Raw genomic sequence first — 19,453 nt, forward strand, 5'->3', positions numbered from 1 at the left:
TCCTGTCAGTGTCCTATCCCTGATAATCTGTCTGCCTGCATTAGAGCACAGTAAAGGATTATAGCAGTCAGTACACGAGCACACACACACACGCAGACGTGTGCGCGCACACAGAGGGGCACATACACATACATGCGCGTGTCATTACAGTGCCTTCGGGAAAGACTTGACTTTTTCCACATTTTGTTAGGTTCCAGCCTTATTCTAAAATTGATTCAATTGTTTTTTATAAACTGTATTAATAGCTACAATAATGACAAAGCAAAAACTGTTTTTATACATTTTTGCAAAAAAATTAAATGAAATATCACATTTACATAAGTATTCAGACCGTTTACTCAGTACTTTGTTGAAGCACCTTTGGCAGCAATTACAGCCTCAAGTCTTCTTGGGTATGATGGTACAAGCTTAGGACACCTGTATTCGGGGAGTTTCTTCCATTCTTCTCTGCAGATCACACAAGGACATTCAGAGTCTTATCCCGAAGCCACTCCTGCATGGTCTTGGCTGTGTGCTTAGGGTCGTTGTCCTGTTGAAAAGTGAACCTTTGCCCCAGTCTGAGATCCTGAGTGCTCTGTAGCAGGTTTTCAAGGATCTCTCTGTACTTTGCTCCGTTGATCTTTGCCTCGATCCTGACTAGTCTCCCAGTCCCTGCCGCTGAGTAACATCCCCACAGCATGATGCTGCCACCACCATGCTTCAATGTAGGGATGGTGCCAGGTTTCCTCCAGATGTGACACTTGGCATTCAGGCACAAAGAGTTCATTCTTGGTTTCATCAGACCAGAGAATCTTGTTTCTCATGGACTGAGAGTCCTTTAGGTGACTTTTGGCAAACTCCAAGTGGGCTGTCATGTGCATTTTACTGAGGAGTGTCTTCCGTCTGGCCATTCTACCATAAAGGCCTGATTGGTGGAGTGCTGCAGAGATGGTTGTCCTTCTGGAAGGTTCTCCCATCTCCACAGAGGAACTCTAGAGCTATGTCAAAGTGACCATTGGGTTCTTGGTCATCTCCCTGACCAAGGCCCTTCTCCCCTGATTGCTCAGTTTGACCTGGCAGCCAGCTCTAGGAAGATTCTTGGTGGTTCCAAACTTCTTCCATTTAAGAATGATGGAGGCCACTGTGTTCTTGGGGACCTTCAATCCTGCAGAAATGTTTTGGTACACTTCCCCAGATCTGTGCCTCGACACAATCCTGTCTCGGAGCACTACGGACAATTCCTTCGACATAATGGCTTGGATTTTGCTCTGACATGCACTGTCAACTGTAGGACCTTTATAAGACAAGTATGTGCTTTTCCTTAATCACGTCCAATCAATTGAATTTACCACAGGTGGACTCCAATCAATTTGTAGAAACATCTCAAGGATGATCAATGGAAACAGGATGCACCTGAGCTAAATATTGAGTCTCATAGCAAAGGGTCTGAATACTTATGTAAATAAGATACTTCTGTTTTTTATTTTTAATCAATTTGCAAACATTTCTAAAAACCTGTTTTTGCTTTGTCATTATGGGGTATTGTGTGTATTGAGGACATTTACAGTGGCTTGCGAAAGTATTCACCCCCTTGGCATTTTTCCTATTTTGTTGCCTTACAACCTGGAATTAAAATAGATTTTTAGGGGGGTTTGTATCATTTGATTTACACAACATGCCTACCACTTTGTAGATGCAAAATATTTTTTATTGTGAAATAAACAAGAAGTAAGACAGAAAAACAGAAAACTTGAGCGTGCGTAACCCCCCCAAAGTCAATACTTTGTAGAGACACCTTTTTGCAGCAATTACAGCTGCAATTCTCTTGGGCATGTCTCTATAAGCTTGGCACATCTAGCCACTGGGATTTTTTCCCATTCTTCAAGGCAAAACTGCTCCAGCTCCTTCAAGTTGGATGGGTTCCACTGGTGTACAGCAATCTTTACATCATACCACAGATTCTCAATTGGATTGAGGTCTGGGCGTTGACCTGGCCATTCCAAGACATTTAAATGTTTCTCCATCGAGTGTTGCTTTAGCAGTATGCTTAGGGTCATTGTCTTGCTGGAAGGTGAACCCCCGTCCCAGTTTCAAATCTCTGGAAATCTGAAACAGGTTTTCCTCAAGAATTTCCCTGTATTTAGTGCCATCCATCATTCCTTCAATTCTGACCAGTTTCTCTGTCCCTGCCGATGGAAAAACATCCCCACCGCATGATGCTGCCACCACCATGCTTCACTGTGGGGATGTTGTTCTCGGGGTGATGAGAGGTGTTGGGTTTGCGCCAGAAACAGTGTTTTCCTTGATGGCCAAAAAGCTCAATTTTAGTCTCATCTGACCAGAGTACCTTCTTCCATATGTTTGGGGAGTCTCCCACATGCCTTTTGGCGAACACCAAACGTGTTTGCTTATTTTTTTCTTTAAGCAATGGCTTTTTTCTGGCCACTCTTCTGTAAAGCCCAGCTCTGTGGAGTGTACGGCTTAAAGTGTTCCAATGGACAGATACTCCAATCTCACAGGTGGACTTTATTTAACTAATTATGTGACTTCTGAAGGTAATTGGTTGCACCAGATCTTGTTTAGGGGTTTCATAGCAAAGGGGGTGAATACATATGCATGCACCACTTGTCCATTTTTACTTTAAAAAAATTAAAGTTATTTTTTTCATTTCACTTCACCGATTTGGACTATTTTGTGTATGTCCATTACTTGAAATCCAAATAAAAATCCATTTAAATAACAGGTTGTAATGCAACAAAATAGGAAAAACCCAAGGGGGCTGAATACTTTTGCAAGGTACTGTATTATATTTTATTCATTTTAGAGTAACTTAACAAAATGTGGAAAAAGTCACAGCGATGGCCACACACACAAAGCCACTGCCATTGCATAACTACACATGCACAGGCATGAGCCGCCCCCCCCCACCTCCCTATGTCATGCACCAGGAGCTTATGCTCCCTGCAGGCACTGCAATGCCTGTGTTAAGGTGGCATCTCTTAAGGTGGTATGAGAATGATGAAAGTGAGTACAGGTGATTCTTTATTGTTACTCCAGGGTATTAGTAGATCATTTATAATTTCTGTCACTACACCACAGTTAAACAATTTATTTGATCTATTTTATCTCCATTTATTATTTGACTCTCTCTCTCCCTCTCTCTCTCTCTCTTATTTTACAGTTTATGTTGGCCCGTCAGATTAGTTATTTCCACCTAAAGATATTTTAGTGCTCTTAGAGATTTGGCATATTGAGTATTGCACTTGACTGCATCCTCATCTTCAATCATTGATATGTAGGGAAGCCTTGTGTTTTGCTCTTGTACCTCATATGTCTACCCTCCTCTGACCATTCTCAGGTGGGAAACTACAAGCGCGCCGTTAAGCGGATTGACGACGGCCACCGGCTCTGCAATGACCTCATGGGCTGCCTTCAGGAACGTGCCAAGATTGAGAAGGCCTATGGTGACCAGCTGACCGCCTGGTCCAAGAGATGGAGACAGCTGATCGAGAAAGGCCAGTATTGGGATTGTCTGTTTGGCGTCTGTTTTGAGGTCTTCATCCCATGTTAAATTCCTTTGATTTAACTCACTGCTCAGCTTCACCTGTCCCGATTGTATTGTGAGTGTTTTCTGTAAGATGAGGAGGCTTAACTTGTGCAAACTGGAATGGCTCATAAGAGCAGGAGCGTGAGACCGCTTGATGTACAAGTAGCGTGAGACGGCTTGATGTACAAGTACACCCCCTGGAAAGGACGCTAGTCTATCGCAGGGCCTTACCCCCAATTATCTCCTTAATACTAAAGGCCAAACAGAGATGCATTGGATCCCATTTCTTCAGTCTTTGGTATGACTCGGATGGGGATCAAACTTCCAACCTTTCATCCTCAGGGCGGACACTCTGACCACTAGGCCACTGAGTTGGTCACGTTCACATTTAAAAAAAAAAATTCTGCCACCTATATGTTTTGATTGAATGTCCCCCTGTGATATTCTCTAACCCCAGGACCCCAGTATGGCACCGTGGAGAGGGCGTGGCTGGGTGTGATGACCGAGGCTGAGAAGGTGAGTGAGCTGCACCAGGAGGTGAAGAACGGCCTGCTCAACGAAGACCTGGAGAAGGTCAAGAACTGGCAGAAGGAGGCCTACCACAAGCAGATGATCGGAGGCTTCAAGGAGGCCAAAGAGGCCGACGAGGGCTTCAAGAAGGCCCAGAAACCATGGGCCAAGAAGCTCAAAGAGGTAAGTGGACAGGAAGTTTTAGGGAAGGGGATCTGTTGTATCCTCCTTATTGCAACATCATGTGTACTTACATGGCTAACATGAATATCAGTTACTTTTAGAGTGATTGGGAAAACCACTTTATCATTAAATACAAAGTGTACAATACAGTGAATGTATGAATGTGGGTAGCTATTTGACGCGCTTGGCTGTCTTCATGACTGACCTCTGTGACTACAACTGGTTGATTAGTCTATTTGGTTGTGCATCAGTCTGTCTGGCTGCAAAGGTACTGCATGGGAGTAGGATGGGTGACGCACACATTACACAGCTGTCATTGGACTGGGACTCGCTGGAGTCAAATCAAATCAAAGCAAATTTTATTTGTCACATGCGTCGAATACAACAGGTGTAGACCTTACAGTGAAATGCATACTTACAAGCCCTTAACCAACAATGCAGTTTTCAGAAAATACCCAAAAAATAAGTAAGAGATAAGAATAACATATAATTAAAGAGCAGCAGTAAATAACAATAGCGGGGCTATATACAAGGGGTACTGGTCCAGAGTCAATGTGCGGGGGCACCTGTGTCGAGGTAATTGAGGTAATATGTACATTTAGGTAGAGTTATTAAAGTGACTATGCATAGCTAATAACAGAGAGTAGCAGCAGCGTAAAAGGGGTATGGGGGGGTAATGCAAATAGTCTGGATAGCCATTTGTTTAGCTGTTCAGGAGTCTTATGGTTTGGGGGTAGAAGCTGTTTAGAAGCCTCTTCGACCTAGACTTGGCGCTCTGGTACCGCTTGCCGTGCGGTAGCAGAGAGAACAGTCTATGACTAGGGTGGCTAGAGTCTTTGACAATTTGTAGGGCCTTCCTCTGACAGCGCCTGGTATAGAGGTCCTGGATGGCTGGAAGCTTGGCCCCGGTGATGTACTGGGCCGTACGCACTACCCTCTGTAGTACCTTGCGGTCGGAGGCCGAGCAGTTGCCTGGTATTGCCATACCAGGCGGTGATGCGACCAGTCAGGATGCTCTCGATGGTGCAGCTGTAAAACCTTTTGAGGATCTGAGGACCCATGCCAAATCTTTTCAGTCTCCTGAATAGGTTTTGGTCTCTGACCTCCTCCCTATAGGCTGTCTCATCGATGTCAGTGATCAGGCTGTTGCGGCAGGGTAGCCTAGTGGTTAGAGTGTTGGACTAATAACCGGAAGGTTGCAAGTTCAAACCCCCGAGCTGACAAGGTACAAATCTGTCGTTCTGTCCCTGAACAGGCAGTTAACCCACTGTTCCTAGGCCGTCATTGAAAATAAGAATTTGTTCTTAACTGACTTGCCTAGTTAAATAAAGGTTAAATAAATAAATAAAAATCAGCAAACTTAATGATGGTGTTGGAGTCAGGCCTGGCTGTGCAGTCATGAGTGAACAGGGAGTACAGGAGGGGACTTAGCTCGCACCCCTGAGGGGCCCTGTGTTGAGGATCAGCGTGGTGGATGTGTTGTTACCTACCCTTACCACCTGGGGGTGGCCAGTCAGGAAGTCCAGGATCCAGTTTGAGAGGGAGGTGTTTAGTCCCAGTCCTTAGCTTAGTGATGAGCTTTGAGGGCACTATGGTGTTGAACGCTGAACTGTAGTCAATGAATAGCATTCTCACATAGGTGTTCCTTTTGTCCAGGTGTGAAAGGGAAGGGTGGAGTGCAATAGAGATTGCATCATCTTTGGATCTGTTTGAGCAGTATGCAAATTGGAGTGGGTCTAGGGTTTCTTGGATAATGGTGTTGATGTGAGCCATTACCAGCCTTTCTAAGCATTTCATGGCTCCAGAGGTGAGTGCTATGGGTCGGTAGTCATTTAGGAAGGTTACCAAATCCAAATCCAATCAAATTTTATTGGTCACATACACATGGTTAACAGATGTTAATGCGAGTGTAGCGAAATACTTGTGCTTCTAGTTCCAACAGTGCAGTAATATCTAACAAGTAATCAAACAATTTCCCAACAACTACCTAATATTCACAAATCTAAAGGGGTGAATGAGAATATGTACATATAAATATATGGATGAGCGATGGCCGAGTGGCATAGGCAAGGTGCAACAAAATACGTATATACATACATATGATATGAGTAATGTAAGATATGTAAACATTATTAAAGTGCCTTTATTTAAAGTGGCATTGTTTAAAGTGACTAGTGATCCATTTATTAAAGTGGCCAGTGATTGTGTCTCAATGTAGGCAGCAGCCTCTCTCTGTTAGTGATTGCTGTTTAGCAGTCTGATGGCCTTGAGATAGAAGCTGTTTTTCAGTCTCTCGGTCCCAGCTTTGATGCACCTGTACTGACCTCGCCTTCTGGATGGTAGCGGTGTGAACAGGCAGGGGCTTGGGTGGTTGTTGTCCATGATGATCTTTTTGGACTTCCTGTGACATCGAGTGCTGTAGGTGTCATGGAGGACAGGTAGTTTGTCCCCAGTGATGCGTTGTGCAGACCGCACCACCCTCTGGAGAGCCTTGCAGTTGAGGGGGGTGCAGTTTCCGTACCAGCCCGACACGATGCTCTCGATTGTGCATCTGTAAAAGTTTATCAAGGTTTTGGGTGAAGAGGCAAATTTCTTCAGCCTCCTGTTGCGCCTTCTTCACCACACTGTCTGTGTGGGTGGACCATTTCAGTTTGTCTGTGATGTGTACGCAGAGGAACGTAAAACTTTCCACCTTCCACTGCTGTCCCTTCGATGTGGATAGGGAGATGCTCCCTCTGCTGTTTCCTGAAGTCCACGATCATCATCTTATTTTGTTGACGTTGAGTGAGAGGTTGTTTTCCTGACACCACACTCCGAGTGCCCTCACCTCCTCCCTGTACCCAAGTGTTCTTGGGCACAGGAACTATGGTGGTCTGCTTGAGACATGTTGGTATTACAGACTTAGACAGGGAGAGGTTGAAAATGTCTGTGAAGACACTTGACAGTTGGTCTGCGCATGCTCGGAGTACACGTCCTGGTAATCCATCTGGCCCTGCGGCCTTGTGAATGCTCTTACTCACATCGGCTACGGAGAGCGTGATCACACAGTCGTCCGGAACAGCTGATGCTCTCATGCATGTTTCAGTGTTACTTGCCTTGAAGTGAACATAGAAGTTATTTAGCTCGTCTGGTAAGCTCATGTCACTGGGCAGCTCTCGGCTGTGCTTCCCTTTGTGGTCTGTTATAGTTTGCAAGCCCTACCAAATCGGACGAGTGTCGGAGCCGGTGTAGTACGATTCGATTTTAGTCCTGTACTGATGCTTTGCCTGTTTGATGGTTTGTTGGAGGGCAAAGCAGGGTTTCTTATAAGCTTCCGGGTTAGCCTCCTGCTCCTTTACCCTTTAGCTCAGTGTGAATGTTGCCTGTAATCCATGGCTTCTGGTTGGGGTATGTACGTACAGTCACTGTGGGAACGACATCCTCAACGCACTTATTGATAAAGCCAGTGACTGATGTGGTGTACTCCTCAATGTCATCAGAAGAATCCCGGAACATTTTCAAGTCTGTGCTAGCCTAAGTAGTGTTTAGGCCATCTTTAAAACATTTGTCATTTGAGCTACATCTGAGTCAGCACACAAGCTGCTCTGCCAAATAGCTAGGTACTATAGCTACAGGTGTTTATGTGTTAGTTCTGTTTTGTTTAGTATAATGAGTCTTGCTGAGTCACTCATCCAAGCTGACCATCAGAGAAGAACATTGCCCTTTCAACAATAACTAAATTAAGTCACCTGCATGCTTAAATGTATTAGTATTTAACAATGTATCTATAGAGATACTAAGATTGTATACGTGCTTCCACAGATGGAGACTGCTAAGAAAACATACCACATGGCGTGTAAGGAGGAGAAACTGGCCGCCACCCGAGAGGCAGACGGGAAGACACAGGCCTCCGTCACAACTGATCAGCAGAAGAAACTCCACGAGAAAACAGACAAGTGCAAACATGACATGCAGAAGGTGAGACAGAGGCCCGACAAATGGAAAAAAGGACATGACTACCTTTTTTGTACAAATGTATGAAAATGTAAGACTTTACGCCATAGAATTTGATGTTATGCATATCAAACATGTCGTGACTTTAACATTAATCTGAAGACTGTTATTAATCTAATTAACTAACTATGTTTAATTGTTAACCAGTTAAATTAATAATGTAACAATTAACTCATTAGGATCTGTGACACCAAGAGAGCGGTTCTTTAAAGATTTACCATCTCCCGAATTAAACCCTAAAAGGTTTTTACCTATCACATCTATAAACAGTCAACTTATTAATCATAAACTTGTATCATATCATCATTCTGAACAGTCGTAACCTCCTGGCATCTGCAAAAACATGAGCCTTACTTATGATTCAGTACTACACAAATTGGTTTAATTATTGATTTACTAGCTAATTAAATGGGAACACAGGATAAACACTGGTTATTGACTGGAGACTTAATACGTTGAAAACATGTCCCTAGCGGAATGATAACAACATGGCTGCTTGTTAAAGAAGAGATGGAGAGGGTGAGAGAGAGGCACAAAGACACTTAACATTGGTACGTTCAGAAATAACTTTCACCTACAGTAACCATATACTTTGCACACGAACTGCCGCCCGCTTTGAGTGAGAAATCATGAATGTACTTACGTGAAATGCCTGGGTCCGCCGGGGTTCTCTTGGTGAACAGGACAGCCTTGGAAAGGGGGGTTGGCCCTTTCGCAGCACTCTTGTAAGGCTCTGATTGTCTGAAATGGTTTGAACAAGTCTTCTACTGTTGTCCTTCTTTGTAGTTTTTCGTATCCGGTTTTGTAGTTTTTCGTATCCGGTGACTTTTCATGTAGTGCTGAACAGAACTACAGAGTTGATTTTCCTTCCATTCCCTCTTGAAGATGCTTCTTTGAAGATAGGCTAGCCAACCGTATCGATGGTTCCCCAGTAGGGTGATGAGAGTAGAGTAATGTGATAGCTTGAGCAGAGTAACACGATGGTCCTACTTAAATTCGCTTTCGAAGATGCTTTACTTCGGTCAGCTAATCAGCCGTACCAGTGATTGTCAGGGAGGGGAGTTTGTCTTCTCCACCTCATGTTGAGATTCAAAGTTCAACCCATTTTAAATGTGCAGCTGCGCGCTTCACACTTTTTCTGGTCTAATGTATTCTTAACCCATCATTTATACCTTTTGCTCGAAAGGGGTAGTTCGGGTAGGCTAACACACTCTCTGGCCTCACTTCGGGGCGGTAACTACTCACAGTGCAAAGTTATGGAAAACAATTATCTCTTATAGATCTTCACATCACTTCCCTCTCTTAACAAACACTTTCATCATTTTTTCCTATTACATGCACAACGCATAGTATGGGAACTTGGGTGGGTATACATTCCAAGTTACAGTATTTCCTTTATAATATTTTTAATGACATCACAAAATAACAAACAAAATGACATTAGTGTTCTATAGATCGCCTCTGACCATTCCCCACATTCTACATTAGAAATATTTTTCCAGTATTCGCTTTTCAACGTATTCGAGTTTCAGCTGGAAAAAGGTCTGTTGAGACAAAGCACATTCCTTTAGTGATCTTCTCCTTTGATTTACAACAAGACATGAGTTGTTCATCCCCACTAGTTCTTTCCTTCCCCCTCTACAGGTGAAAGGGGATCTGATTGAAGTTATTCGTTGCAAACCTGATGTGACCTATTTGGATTGTCGTGGACAGTCAGGAAAAACATTTACATGAACATTTTAGTCATTTAGCAAACGGTCTTATCCAGAGCGACTTATATTTGGTGCATTCACCTTAAGATAGCTAGGTGAGACAACCACAACCAAACAGGTGTCAATTCCATTTTGACTAGTGTCATTACAACTGTTTTAAAATACAGTTGAAGTCGGAAGTTTACATACACTTAGGTTGGAGTCATTAAAACTCGTTTTTCAACCACTCCACAAATTTCTTGTTAATAACAAATTATTTTTGGCAAGTCGGTTAGGACATCTACTTTGTGCACAACACAAGTAATTTTTCCAACAATTGTTTACAGACAGATTATTTCACTTATAATTCACTGTATCACAAATCCAGTGGGTCAGAAGTTTACATACACTAAATTGACTGTGCCTTTTAAACAGCTTGGAATATTCCAGAAATGATGTCATGGCTTTAGAAGCTTCTGATTGGAGGTGTGCTAATTGGAGGTGTACCTGTGGAGGTTTATCTGTGGATGTATTTCAAGGCCTACCTTCAAACCAAGTGCCTCTTTGCTTGACATCATGGGAAAATCAAAAGAAATCAGCCAAGACCTCAGAAAGAAAATTGTAGACCTCCACAAGTCTGGTTCATCCTTGGGAGCAATTTCCAAATGCCTGAAGGTACCACGTTCATCTGTACAAACAATAGTACGCAAGTTTAAACACCATGAGACCACCCATCCGCGATACCGCTCAGGAAGGAGACGCACTCTGTCTCCTAGAGATGAACGTACTTTGGTGCGAAAAGTGCAACTCAATCCCAGAACAACAGCAAAGGACCATGTGAAGATGCTGGAGGAAACATGTACAAAAGTATCTATTTCCACAGTAACGAGTCCTATATCGACATAATCAGAAAGGCCGCTCAGCAAGGAAGAAGCCACTGCTCTAAAACCGCCATAAAAAAAACAGACTATGGTTTGCAACTGCACATGGGGACAAAGATCATACTTTTTGGAGAAATGTCCTTTGGTCTGATTAAACAAAAATAGAACTGTTTAGCCATAATGACCATCGTTATGTTTGGAGGAAAAAGGGGGAGGCTTGCAAGCCAAAGAACACCATCCCAACCGTGAAGCACGGGGGTGGCAGCATCATGTTGTGGGCATGCTTTGCTGCAGGAGGGACTGGTGCACTTCACAAAATAGATGGGATCATGAGGGATATATTGAAGCAACATCTCAAGACATCAGTCAGGAAGTTAAAGCTTGGTCGCAAATGGATCTTCCAAATGGACAATGACCCCAAGCATACTTCCAAAGTTGTGGCAAAATGGTTTAAGGACAACAAGGTCAAGGTATTGGAGTGGCCCTCACAAAGCCCTGACCTCAATCCTATACAAAATTTGCGGGCAGACCTGAAAAAGCGTGTGCGAGCAAGGAGTCCTACAAACCTGACGTAGTTACACCAGCTCTGTCAGGAGGCATGGGCCAAAATTCACCCAATGTATTATGGGAAGCTTGTGGAAGGCTACCCGAAATGTTTGACCCAAGTGAAACAATTTAAAGGCAATGCTACCAAATACTAACTGAGTGTATGTAAACTTCTGACCCACTTTGAAATGTGATGAAAGAAATAAAAGCTGAAAGAAATAATTCTCTCTACTATTATTCTGACATTTCATATTCTTAAAATAAAGTGGTGATCCTAAATGACCTAAAAATTTTACTTTTTAAATGTCAGGTATTGTGAAAAACTGAGTTGACATGTATTTGGCTTAGGTGTATGTAAACTTCCGACTTCGACTGTATATGTAGTGGTATTAACACTGTGGTGAGTGCGTGTGCTATTGCAGTATACTACGTACATCATATCTCAAACAGACAGATCATTATTATTAGTTTCTGTTTCTGTTAGTGGCTCAAGTGAAATAAAGCTGTGAGAAACAGAATCAATGTAGGACTATTTAAGACGACTCGGTGAGATTACAGTGGTGAACACACAGGACGTAATCCAGCAGGGTGGATCTCCGACTCTATTCACGGAGCCCTGGTGATGACAAGAGCAGATTACTCTGGGCCAGGGAGAGTGAGATGCTTACAGTATACACACCCACGGTGTACGGATGCAGGTTGCTTGGTATTAAACCCAGAGTGCAAAACGTCTAGTTGTAATGACGTCAAAATGACATCATTATCTGTCAGAGCTGATGCTGTCCTTATCATCCCCTAGGCTAAGGAGAAGTATGAGAAGTCTCTGTCGGAGTTGAGTGCGGTCACTCCCCCATACCAGGAGAGCATGGAGCAAGTGTTTGACCAGTGCCAGCAGCATGAGGTCAAGAGACTCACCTTCCTTAAAGAGATCCTGCTGGACATTAAACGCCACCTCAATCTCACTGAGAACCAAAGGTCAGTGACTGGTGTTATCCTCTATCGTCCCATACATACTACAGCCCATCCTTTATTACATAACCTACATCAACCTATCCTCCCACATGGCCTTTGAATGAAAGGGTTATTGAGGAAAACTTTTCAGTTGGTACAGGATCAGACCTGTGTTTAAATACTATTTAGGGTATTTCAATACTTTTTAAAGACATTTTGATGTAAAAAAATAAATAAAAAATGTATTGGAAAATTAACATTGTTGAATATTGGAATGTATTTGGAAATACACTCGGAAAAGTATTGGCGCGTATTTGGAAATACTCAGACACAGGAAAGTGTATTTTCAAATGCAGATATTTAATTACTCAATGCATTCAAAACCCTTTAGTCGTAGGGGTATTTGAAATAATGTATTTGGAAATACAAGAAGTACATCTTCTTGGCTATTTATAGAAAATTATTTGAAATTACTTTAAAATACTTCAAATAGAAGTAGCTGATTTGGCCACATTATTTGAAAATACTCAAACAGAAAATAAGTATTTAAATGACAAATACTTAAATATTCATGTGTTTTAACCCAGGCTTGTACAGATGTTGTACATACGGTGCATTCGGAAAGTATTCAGACCCCTTGCCTTTTTCCACATTTTGTTATGTTACAGCCTTATTCTAAAATGGATTAAATTCATGTTTTACTCATCAATCTATGCACAATTCCCCATAATGACGAAACGAAAACAGGTTTTTGAACATTTTTGCAAAAAATACCTTATTTACATAAGTATTCTGACCCTTTTCTATGAGACCCGAAATTAAGCTCAGGTGCATCCTGTTTGCATTGATCATCCTTGATATATTTCTACAACTTGATTGGAGTCCACTTGTGGTAAATTCTACAACATTGAAGGATCCTAAGAACACAGTAGCCTCCATCATTCTTAAATGGAAGGAGTTTGGAAACACCAAGACTCTTACTAGCGCTGGCCGCGCGGCCAAACTGAGCAATCTGAGGAGAAGGGCCTTGGTCAGTGCAGTGACCAAGAACCTAATGGTCACTCTGACAGAGCTCCAGAAGGATAAACATCTCTGCAGCACTCCACCAATCAGGCTTTTATGGTAGACTGGCCAGACGGAAGCCACCCCTCAGTAGAAGGCACATGACAGCCCGCTTGGAGTTTGCCAAAAGTCACCTAAAGACTCTCAGACCATGAGAAACAAGATTCTCTGGTATGATGAAACCAAGATTGAACTCTTTGGCCTGGAGGAAACCTAGGACCATCCCTACAATGAGGCATGGTGGTGGCAGCATCATGCTGTAGGGATGTTTTTCAGTGGAAGGGACTAGGAGACTAGTCAGGATCAAGGGAAAGATGAATGGAGCAGAGTACAGAGAAGTGCTTGATGAAAACCTGCTCCAGAGCGCTCAGGACTTCAGACTGGAGCAAGGTTCACCTTCCAACAGGACAACGACCCTAAGCACACAGCCAAGACAACGCAGGAGTGGCTTTGGGAGAAGTTTCTGAATGTCCAGAGCCCGGACATGAACCTGATCGAACATCTCTGGAGAGACCTGAAAATAGCTGTGCAGCGACGCTCCCCATCCAACCTGACAGAGCTTGAGAGGATCTGCAGAAAAGAATGGGAGAAACTCCCCAAATACAGGTGTGCCAGGTTTGTACTGTCATACCCAAGAAGACTTGGGTAATGGCTGTAATCACTGCCAAAGGTGCTTCAACAAAGTACTGAGTAAAGGGTCTGAATACTTATGTAAATTTAATATTTCAGTTTTTGCTTTGTCATTATGGGGTATTGTCTATAGATGGATGAGGGGAAAAAACAATTTCATCCATTTTAGAATAAGGCTGTAACGTAACAAAATGTGGAAAAAGTCAAGGGTGTCTGAATACTTTCCAAATGCATTGTATAATGAAATTGGTATCATCTACACAACAGCAAATCTGCCTTGAAAAACAATTCAACATTCGTGTTGATAATACAGTCAAAATACCTTAATTACAGCATTAATCTCTTTAAGTGCTTATCTGCATTATTTTGAGTTATTAGTTGAGTCTATGGATTATTTTAAACATCACATTCAGAGGAAATCTACTCCCAATGTGCTTGATTTATGTTGTCGCTTTCATTACAGTTAGTTTCAAATAGATACATCTCAATGATGCAGTTAATTACATTTCAGACAAATTGCATCATGTCAGAGTGAATGCTTGTCATATTCTTGGCTGTGAATCAAATTGCGTGTGATAGAAAGCCAGGTTCCATGGTGATTGGAATAAGGAGTTCATTCAAGCTGTTTCCTGGGTGTTTGGTCTTGGTTTATGATTAGTATGGAGGATGAGTGTAGGCTTTTATAGTGTGGTACGGAGTACTAAGTACACTGGCCTTTTGGACGACAGTATTGGTCATAACCCATAAATCAACCATAGACAGGGTTATGGTATGCCAACAACTACAAACCCAGGCTTCAGCTTCCACCAACACACTCATGCAAATACAGACAGCTTGTCTCAGTGACAGCAGTAAAAGCAGAAACATCCCTTGTAACTTGTATGTGTTTGGAAGAATTCGAATCATCCATTTGATTGTCCATTATAGCATCTTACGCCTACATTTTTTGCAATATCACCCAGGAAATGTCATCATCTGTAGGGCTCGACTGTCAGTTATTGTGTTTTTGTCTCCACCTTTTGGTGGAAAAATGCCATCTGTCGGGACTCCACCTCATATCTCACTACTCCAATGTGAATGCAAATGTGTTGTCTATATTCTGTGTAGCCTCACCTCGTGCTATGAATGGGCCCGAATTACCTTGTCTTTGAACCATTCCACTCTGTTGTTCTGAGTGCTGGCCCTTCATAAACAACTAGAAACCCTCCAGGAAAACAGTACCATCAGCGCTGGACAGTTTGCACTGGCAGCCCTACTGTATTATTGTCCCTTAAACAGGCCCCCTCTCTCCCTGCGTGTTACAATGTGCGCTCTGTCTTCTCCCCAGCTATGGCACGGTATACAGAGAACTGGAGCGCACCATCCTGGCTGCCAACACACAGGAGGACCTGCAGTGGTTCAGCAACCACCATGGCCCTGGCATGCATATGAACTGGCCCATGTTTGAGGTACTGTGTGGTACTCTGCATTACTTCAACATAGTTGTCTGTTCAGGAATATTTACAACAACATGTAGGCTAACAAAGGTTCAGCTATTCATAGACATTTCTCCCCAGATACAAGTATGCATTTTTAATAACCCCGTTCAGTAAATTGGCTTTCAGTTGGAAGATTGTTGATTTACTGACTGATTTAAAAAGGAAAAGTTAAATGCCATTGGCCAGATCTGAGTCTCTGCTTCAGTGTAGACGTATTTATCATCTGCTCTGCCTTCCAGGACTATAACCCAGATGCCGCTGCTGTTGTTAAGAGGGAGAAGGTGCAGAAGCCGGCTGGGGCCCCACCGACCCCCAGCACTGACCATGTCGCACCGCCTGGAGACCGCGGCAGGTGAGAGGATCACTCCACTGGTGAAACTGCTACTGACAAAAAACACACACACACACACAAAATGACATGCCAGGGTTAATCAATATCTCCCATGATGCCATACCATTTGTTTTCCTGTCTTCCTTCAATTGATCAGCATCAGCGCTGATCATGTGGCACTGCCTGGTGACCGTGGCAGGTGAGAGGACCACAACACTGATCAAACACTACACACACCATCTACTGCCACATACCATCTACTGCCACACCGGGACCTACCCTAGTCAAACCATTTAAATGTCATCAAACACGCGGGATCTAACATGCCTTTTTTTACAGTCTCTATTTAATTAACTGGATATATATTGATTATATAGATGTCTTTCATTTACTCTGGTAATTACTGTTGCTCTAGTCTACAGTAGTCATGTTTGTATTATCTATGAAATTCTCCCGATCAAACCCATGTATCTTCCTAACCCTTCTGTTGCAGTGTGAGCAGCTATGAAAAGAACCAGGCCTACTCCACTGATTGGTCCGATGATGAGGCGCCTGCAGCTCATTCAGGCGGTGAGACCAATGGGGGTGGGAATGAAAACTCCTTTGAGGAAGACTCTAGCAGCGCCGGAAAAGGGGGTGCTGGGACCGGGACCGCGTCTGGGGTCCGGGTGCGTGCTCTGTATGATTATGACGGACAGGAACAAGATGAGCTCACCTTCAAAGCTGGTAAGCAACGACAACACTTCACCATCTTTGATGTCTCTAGATTTGGCTACGATGTATTTCCAGTTTAACCCTATTCTTGGCCCTATGATTTGAGTCCAACAGTGCAGTTTGCCTCAACTATCAGTGCCAGATGGCTTATTATGGCCAAGCTGACTTGATAGGGGGGTGGAGATGAGGTCACGGGAAATGACCTGCCTTATCTGTGCATTCCATTCCAAAGTCTCTTTATTCCCAGAGGAAGATTGTAGTGGTTAGTCAATAATGGCCACATTCTACTTCCTCCAATTACAGGCACCTGCTAGTCATTAGCAATCGTCTTCTGACTGTCCCTATATTAGAGGGTGTTAGTAGGGCCTTCCTAACAACATGATGCACATCCTGCCTGATCTTTGCTAATAGGGATGTGATAAAGGAAACAACAAAGATGTCCAAATGTACTATTGACCATAATGTTGTTCAGTCATGGAAAGAGCATAGAATGCAAGTTGATTAAGGAGATGTTCTTCACAGGTGATGAACTGACCAAGACTGAGGATGAAGATGACCAAGGCTGGTGTCGAGGTCGCCTGGATACAGGCCGAGAGGGACTGTACCCGGCCAATTACGTCGAGGAGATTTAATGACCCCAGAGGAGAAGGGTATGCCATTGTAGGCAGCTCGGACTGTCCCATCCAATGGCACTGCACAGAGCCAGAGACTTATGAACAACACATCCCTTGCTCAACAGATGCGCCAAGCAGTCTTGACTAAATATAATCTTAGTAACGTAAGAAAAGACAATATATCAATATTATATTCATCCAGTATTTGAGGTGGGGAGGACTTAAACACTAAAACAGGAGCAGCATTTATTCCAGTCTACACAAACTCAAACATAACATTGAGCCAATGCAGGGACACATTTTGCATATCTGTGCTGTGTTTGATATAAAGATCATGCAGCTGATGTAAAACACATTTGCACTACATTCTCCTATAACAGTGTGACAATAATGTAACCAATTATACCTACCTACCCATTTAACCAGAACAAGCTACTCAGCCTGCATTGTGTGTATATGGTGCCATTTTGTGTAGCATTTTCAATGCTATGTGTTCAGTCCTCATGTTTACATTGGGAATGCTGTGTATTGTTAAAAGTACCACAAAATGTACCATAGATTTTATTTTTTGTGATTTGGTCTAATCCCTTTTACCAGTGTGTGCATTGCTACACTAAGTGTTTATCTCAGAATGTGCTATGCAACAGGCTTTCCCTAAACCTCCAAGCCATATTAAGGCTACAAGATGCAACAAATCCGCTGATATGAAAACCAATGCAGAGGATCAGAGTTCACCATTAGACACAGAAACAGCATTGGAATAGCACCACAAACTTGTGTCTGACTTCATAAACGGAAGTGGAGTTGGTGTATATACCTTTTTCTCTCTTCCCATCACCACCCTTAAATCATAACATCTCATTTAAATTCATTGCAGGGTATATCTACAATACCTGTTAATTGCAGGGTATATCTACAATACCTGTTCATTTCAATTCATTGGGGGTATTATCTAGAATACCTGTGAGGGGAATTCTGTATTTTTCGGGTCAGTGGGCATGATATTATCACCAGTTTGCTTTTATTTTATCTGTCAATGGTAACTAGAAAGGTTTGATTGTTCAGGTGACATAATCAGGCATATTAACTTTAAATGTAGATGTTTTAAGGATATAAAATGAAAATGTGGACATGAATGTAGTTGTAGGGGCCTGGATGGAGACATGCTGTTTTTAACTAGACATGTTGTATTCCACTGTCATGGAGAACCCTACAAGGCAAAAAGCACTGATGAACCCATTCTCCTAGGGGCCCAATTCTGACTTAGGAGTGTACGCCCTTTCCTACACATGCCTTTCCTACTGCACTTCTCAGTAGTTGGTATTCAGACTTACCTTATGAAGGTGCGTAACATTCTTTGCAGGCGTGGTTCCCTTGTGCGTGCTGAATGCATTTAATTAAACAGCTAATAAACCCTCCCACTTGCTGGCCAACAGATTTTCTCTGGGATTTTTCATTCAATAGGGTTTTCAGTACATTTATCTTAAGCCATCCCTTTAAATACAGTGAACCTTTAATTAGAACTTTGACGACAGACTAGAATACATCTAGAGAACGGGTTCCAAATATAGGGATCAATGAAAGAAATCCATCTAAATATATGCATATTCATCTCCGTTTCAGCACCAGCTGGTAGATTTAAAAATTCTCTGATCTTGTAGATTATGTAGGCAAATTTTAAGGGTTAGGAAAGTATGTATAAATCATTAAAAAAAAGGTTTGGAAAGCCTTTATGCATGAAATATATTGATGAATAAAAAATAGAGTGGTTTGAATTATCCTGAAAGTTATCATATTCAAATTCAATCCATGAATTTGCCATGAATTAGTGGAAGGTGTATGAGGGTTCCATGAATTAGTGGAAGGTGTATGAGGGTTGAACAATAATCTAGTCCTAATCATGGAACTGTTGGACAACGATGGTCCAGTCGTTGTGAACCGTGTGGTCTGAGTTCCAGAATGATTCCAGTATGCTACATGTCCCACATTATTGCACAACGTTAGCCTAATATGATCCACTAATGCTAGCAACCCTCAGCAACAACTACACAGAGGTGACAGAGGAAAGAAAGGTAAACAGAATAGAATAGAAGGATGCAAAATGTAAACTACATTTTTTTTTTTTATTGACACTAAAGTGACTGTTTTATAAATGTATGTGGGTATTACTGACGGTGGATCCCGATATTGGCTAATATTTAACATGATTCAAATGGTAAAATAAAAAGGAGAAAAACCTGGGTATATAATTAAAACATTCAAATGCACAAACATCAACTAGCCAGGTTCAGCCCTACAGAAGCCTATATCTTGGGTCTCCAAATTTCATCCACGCAAATGATG

At 42.5% G+C, this 19,453-nt stretch overlaps 1 protein-coding gene across 4 annotated transcripts in view; it reads left to right on the forward strand.

Annotated features, from left to right (window-relative positions):
- LOC112221963 (protein kinase C and casein kinase substrate in neurons protein 1) overlaps positions 1-17,994 on the forward strand; it is a 53,935-nt gene extending 35,941 nt beyond the window's left edge. For 3 of the 4 annotated variants that reach the window (XM_024384448.2, XM_024384447.2, XM_024384449.2), the window contains 9 exons: positions 3,338-3,494; positions 3,984-4,219; positions 8,021-8,176; positions 12,130-12,305; positions 15,301-15,421; positions 15,691-15,803; positions 15,940-15,981; positions 16,276-16,508; positions 17,019-17,994. In XM_024384448.2, the coding sequence (XP_024240216.1) occupies positions 3,338-3,494; positions 3,984-4,219; positions 8,021-8,176; positions 12,130-12,305; positions 15,301-15,421; positions 15,691-15,803; positions 15,940-15,981; positions 16,276-16,508; positions 17,019-17,128 (1,344 nt within the window). In that variant the 3' untranslated portion in view covers positions 17,129-17,994. The remainder of the gene's footprint in view (positions 1-3,337; positions 3,495-3,983; positions 4,220-8,020; positions 8,177-12,129; positions 12,306-15,300; positions 15,422-15,690; positions 15,804-15,939; positions 15,982-16,275; positions 16,509-17,018) is intronic. The other variant, XM_024384450.1, reaches the window with a different exon arrangement.
- Positions 17,995-19,453: the final 1,459 nt, after the last annotated feature.

Source organism: Oncorhynchus tshawytscha, linkage group LG22 (genome assembly GCF_018296145.1).
Source record: "Oncorhynchus tshawytscha isolate Ot180627B linkage group LG22, Otsh_v2.0, whole genome shotgun sequence".
Lineage (NCBI taxonomy): Eukaryota > Metazoa > Chordata > Actinopteri > Salmoniformes > Salmonidae > Oncorhynchus > Oncorhynchus tshawytscha.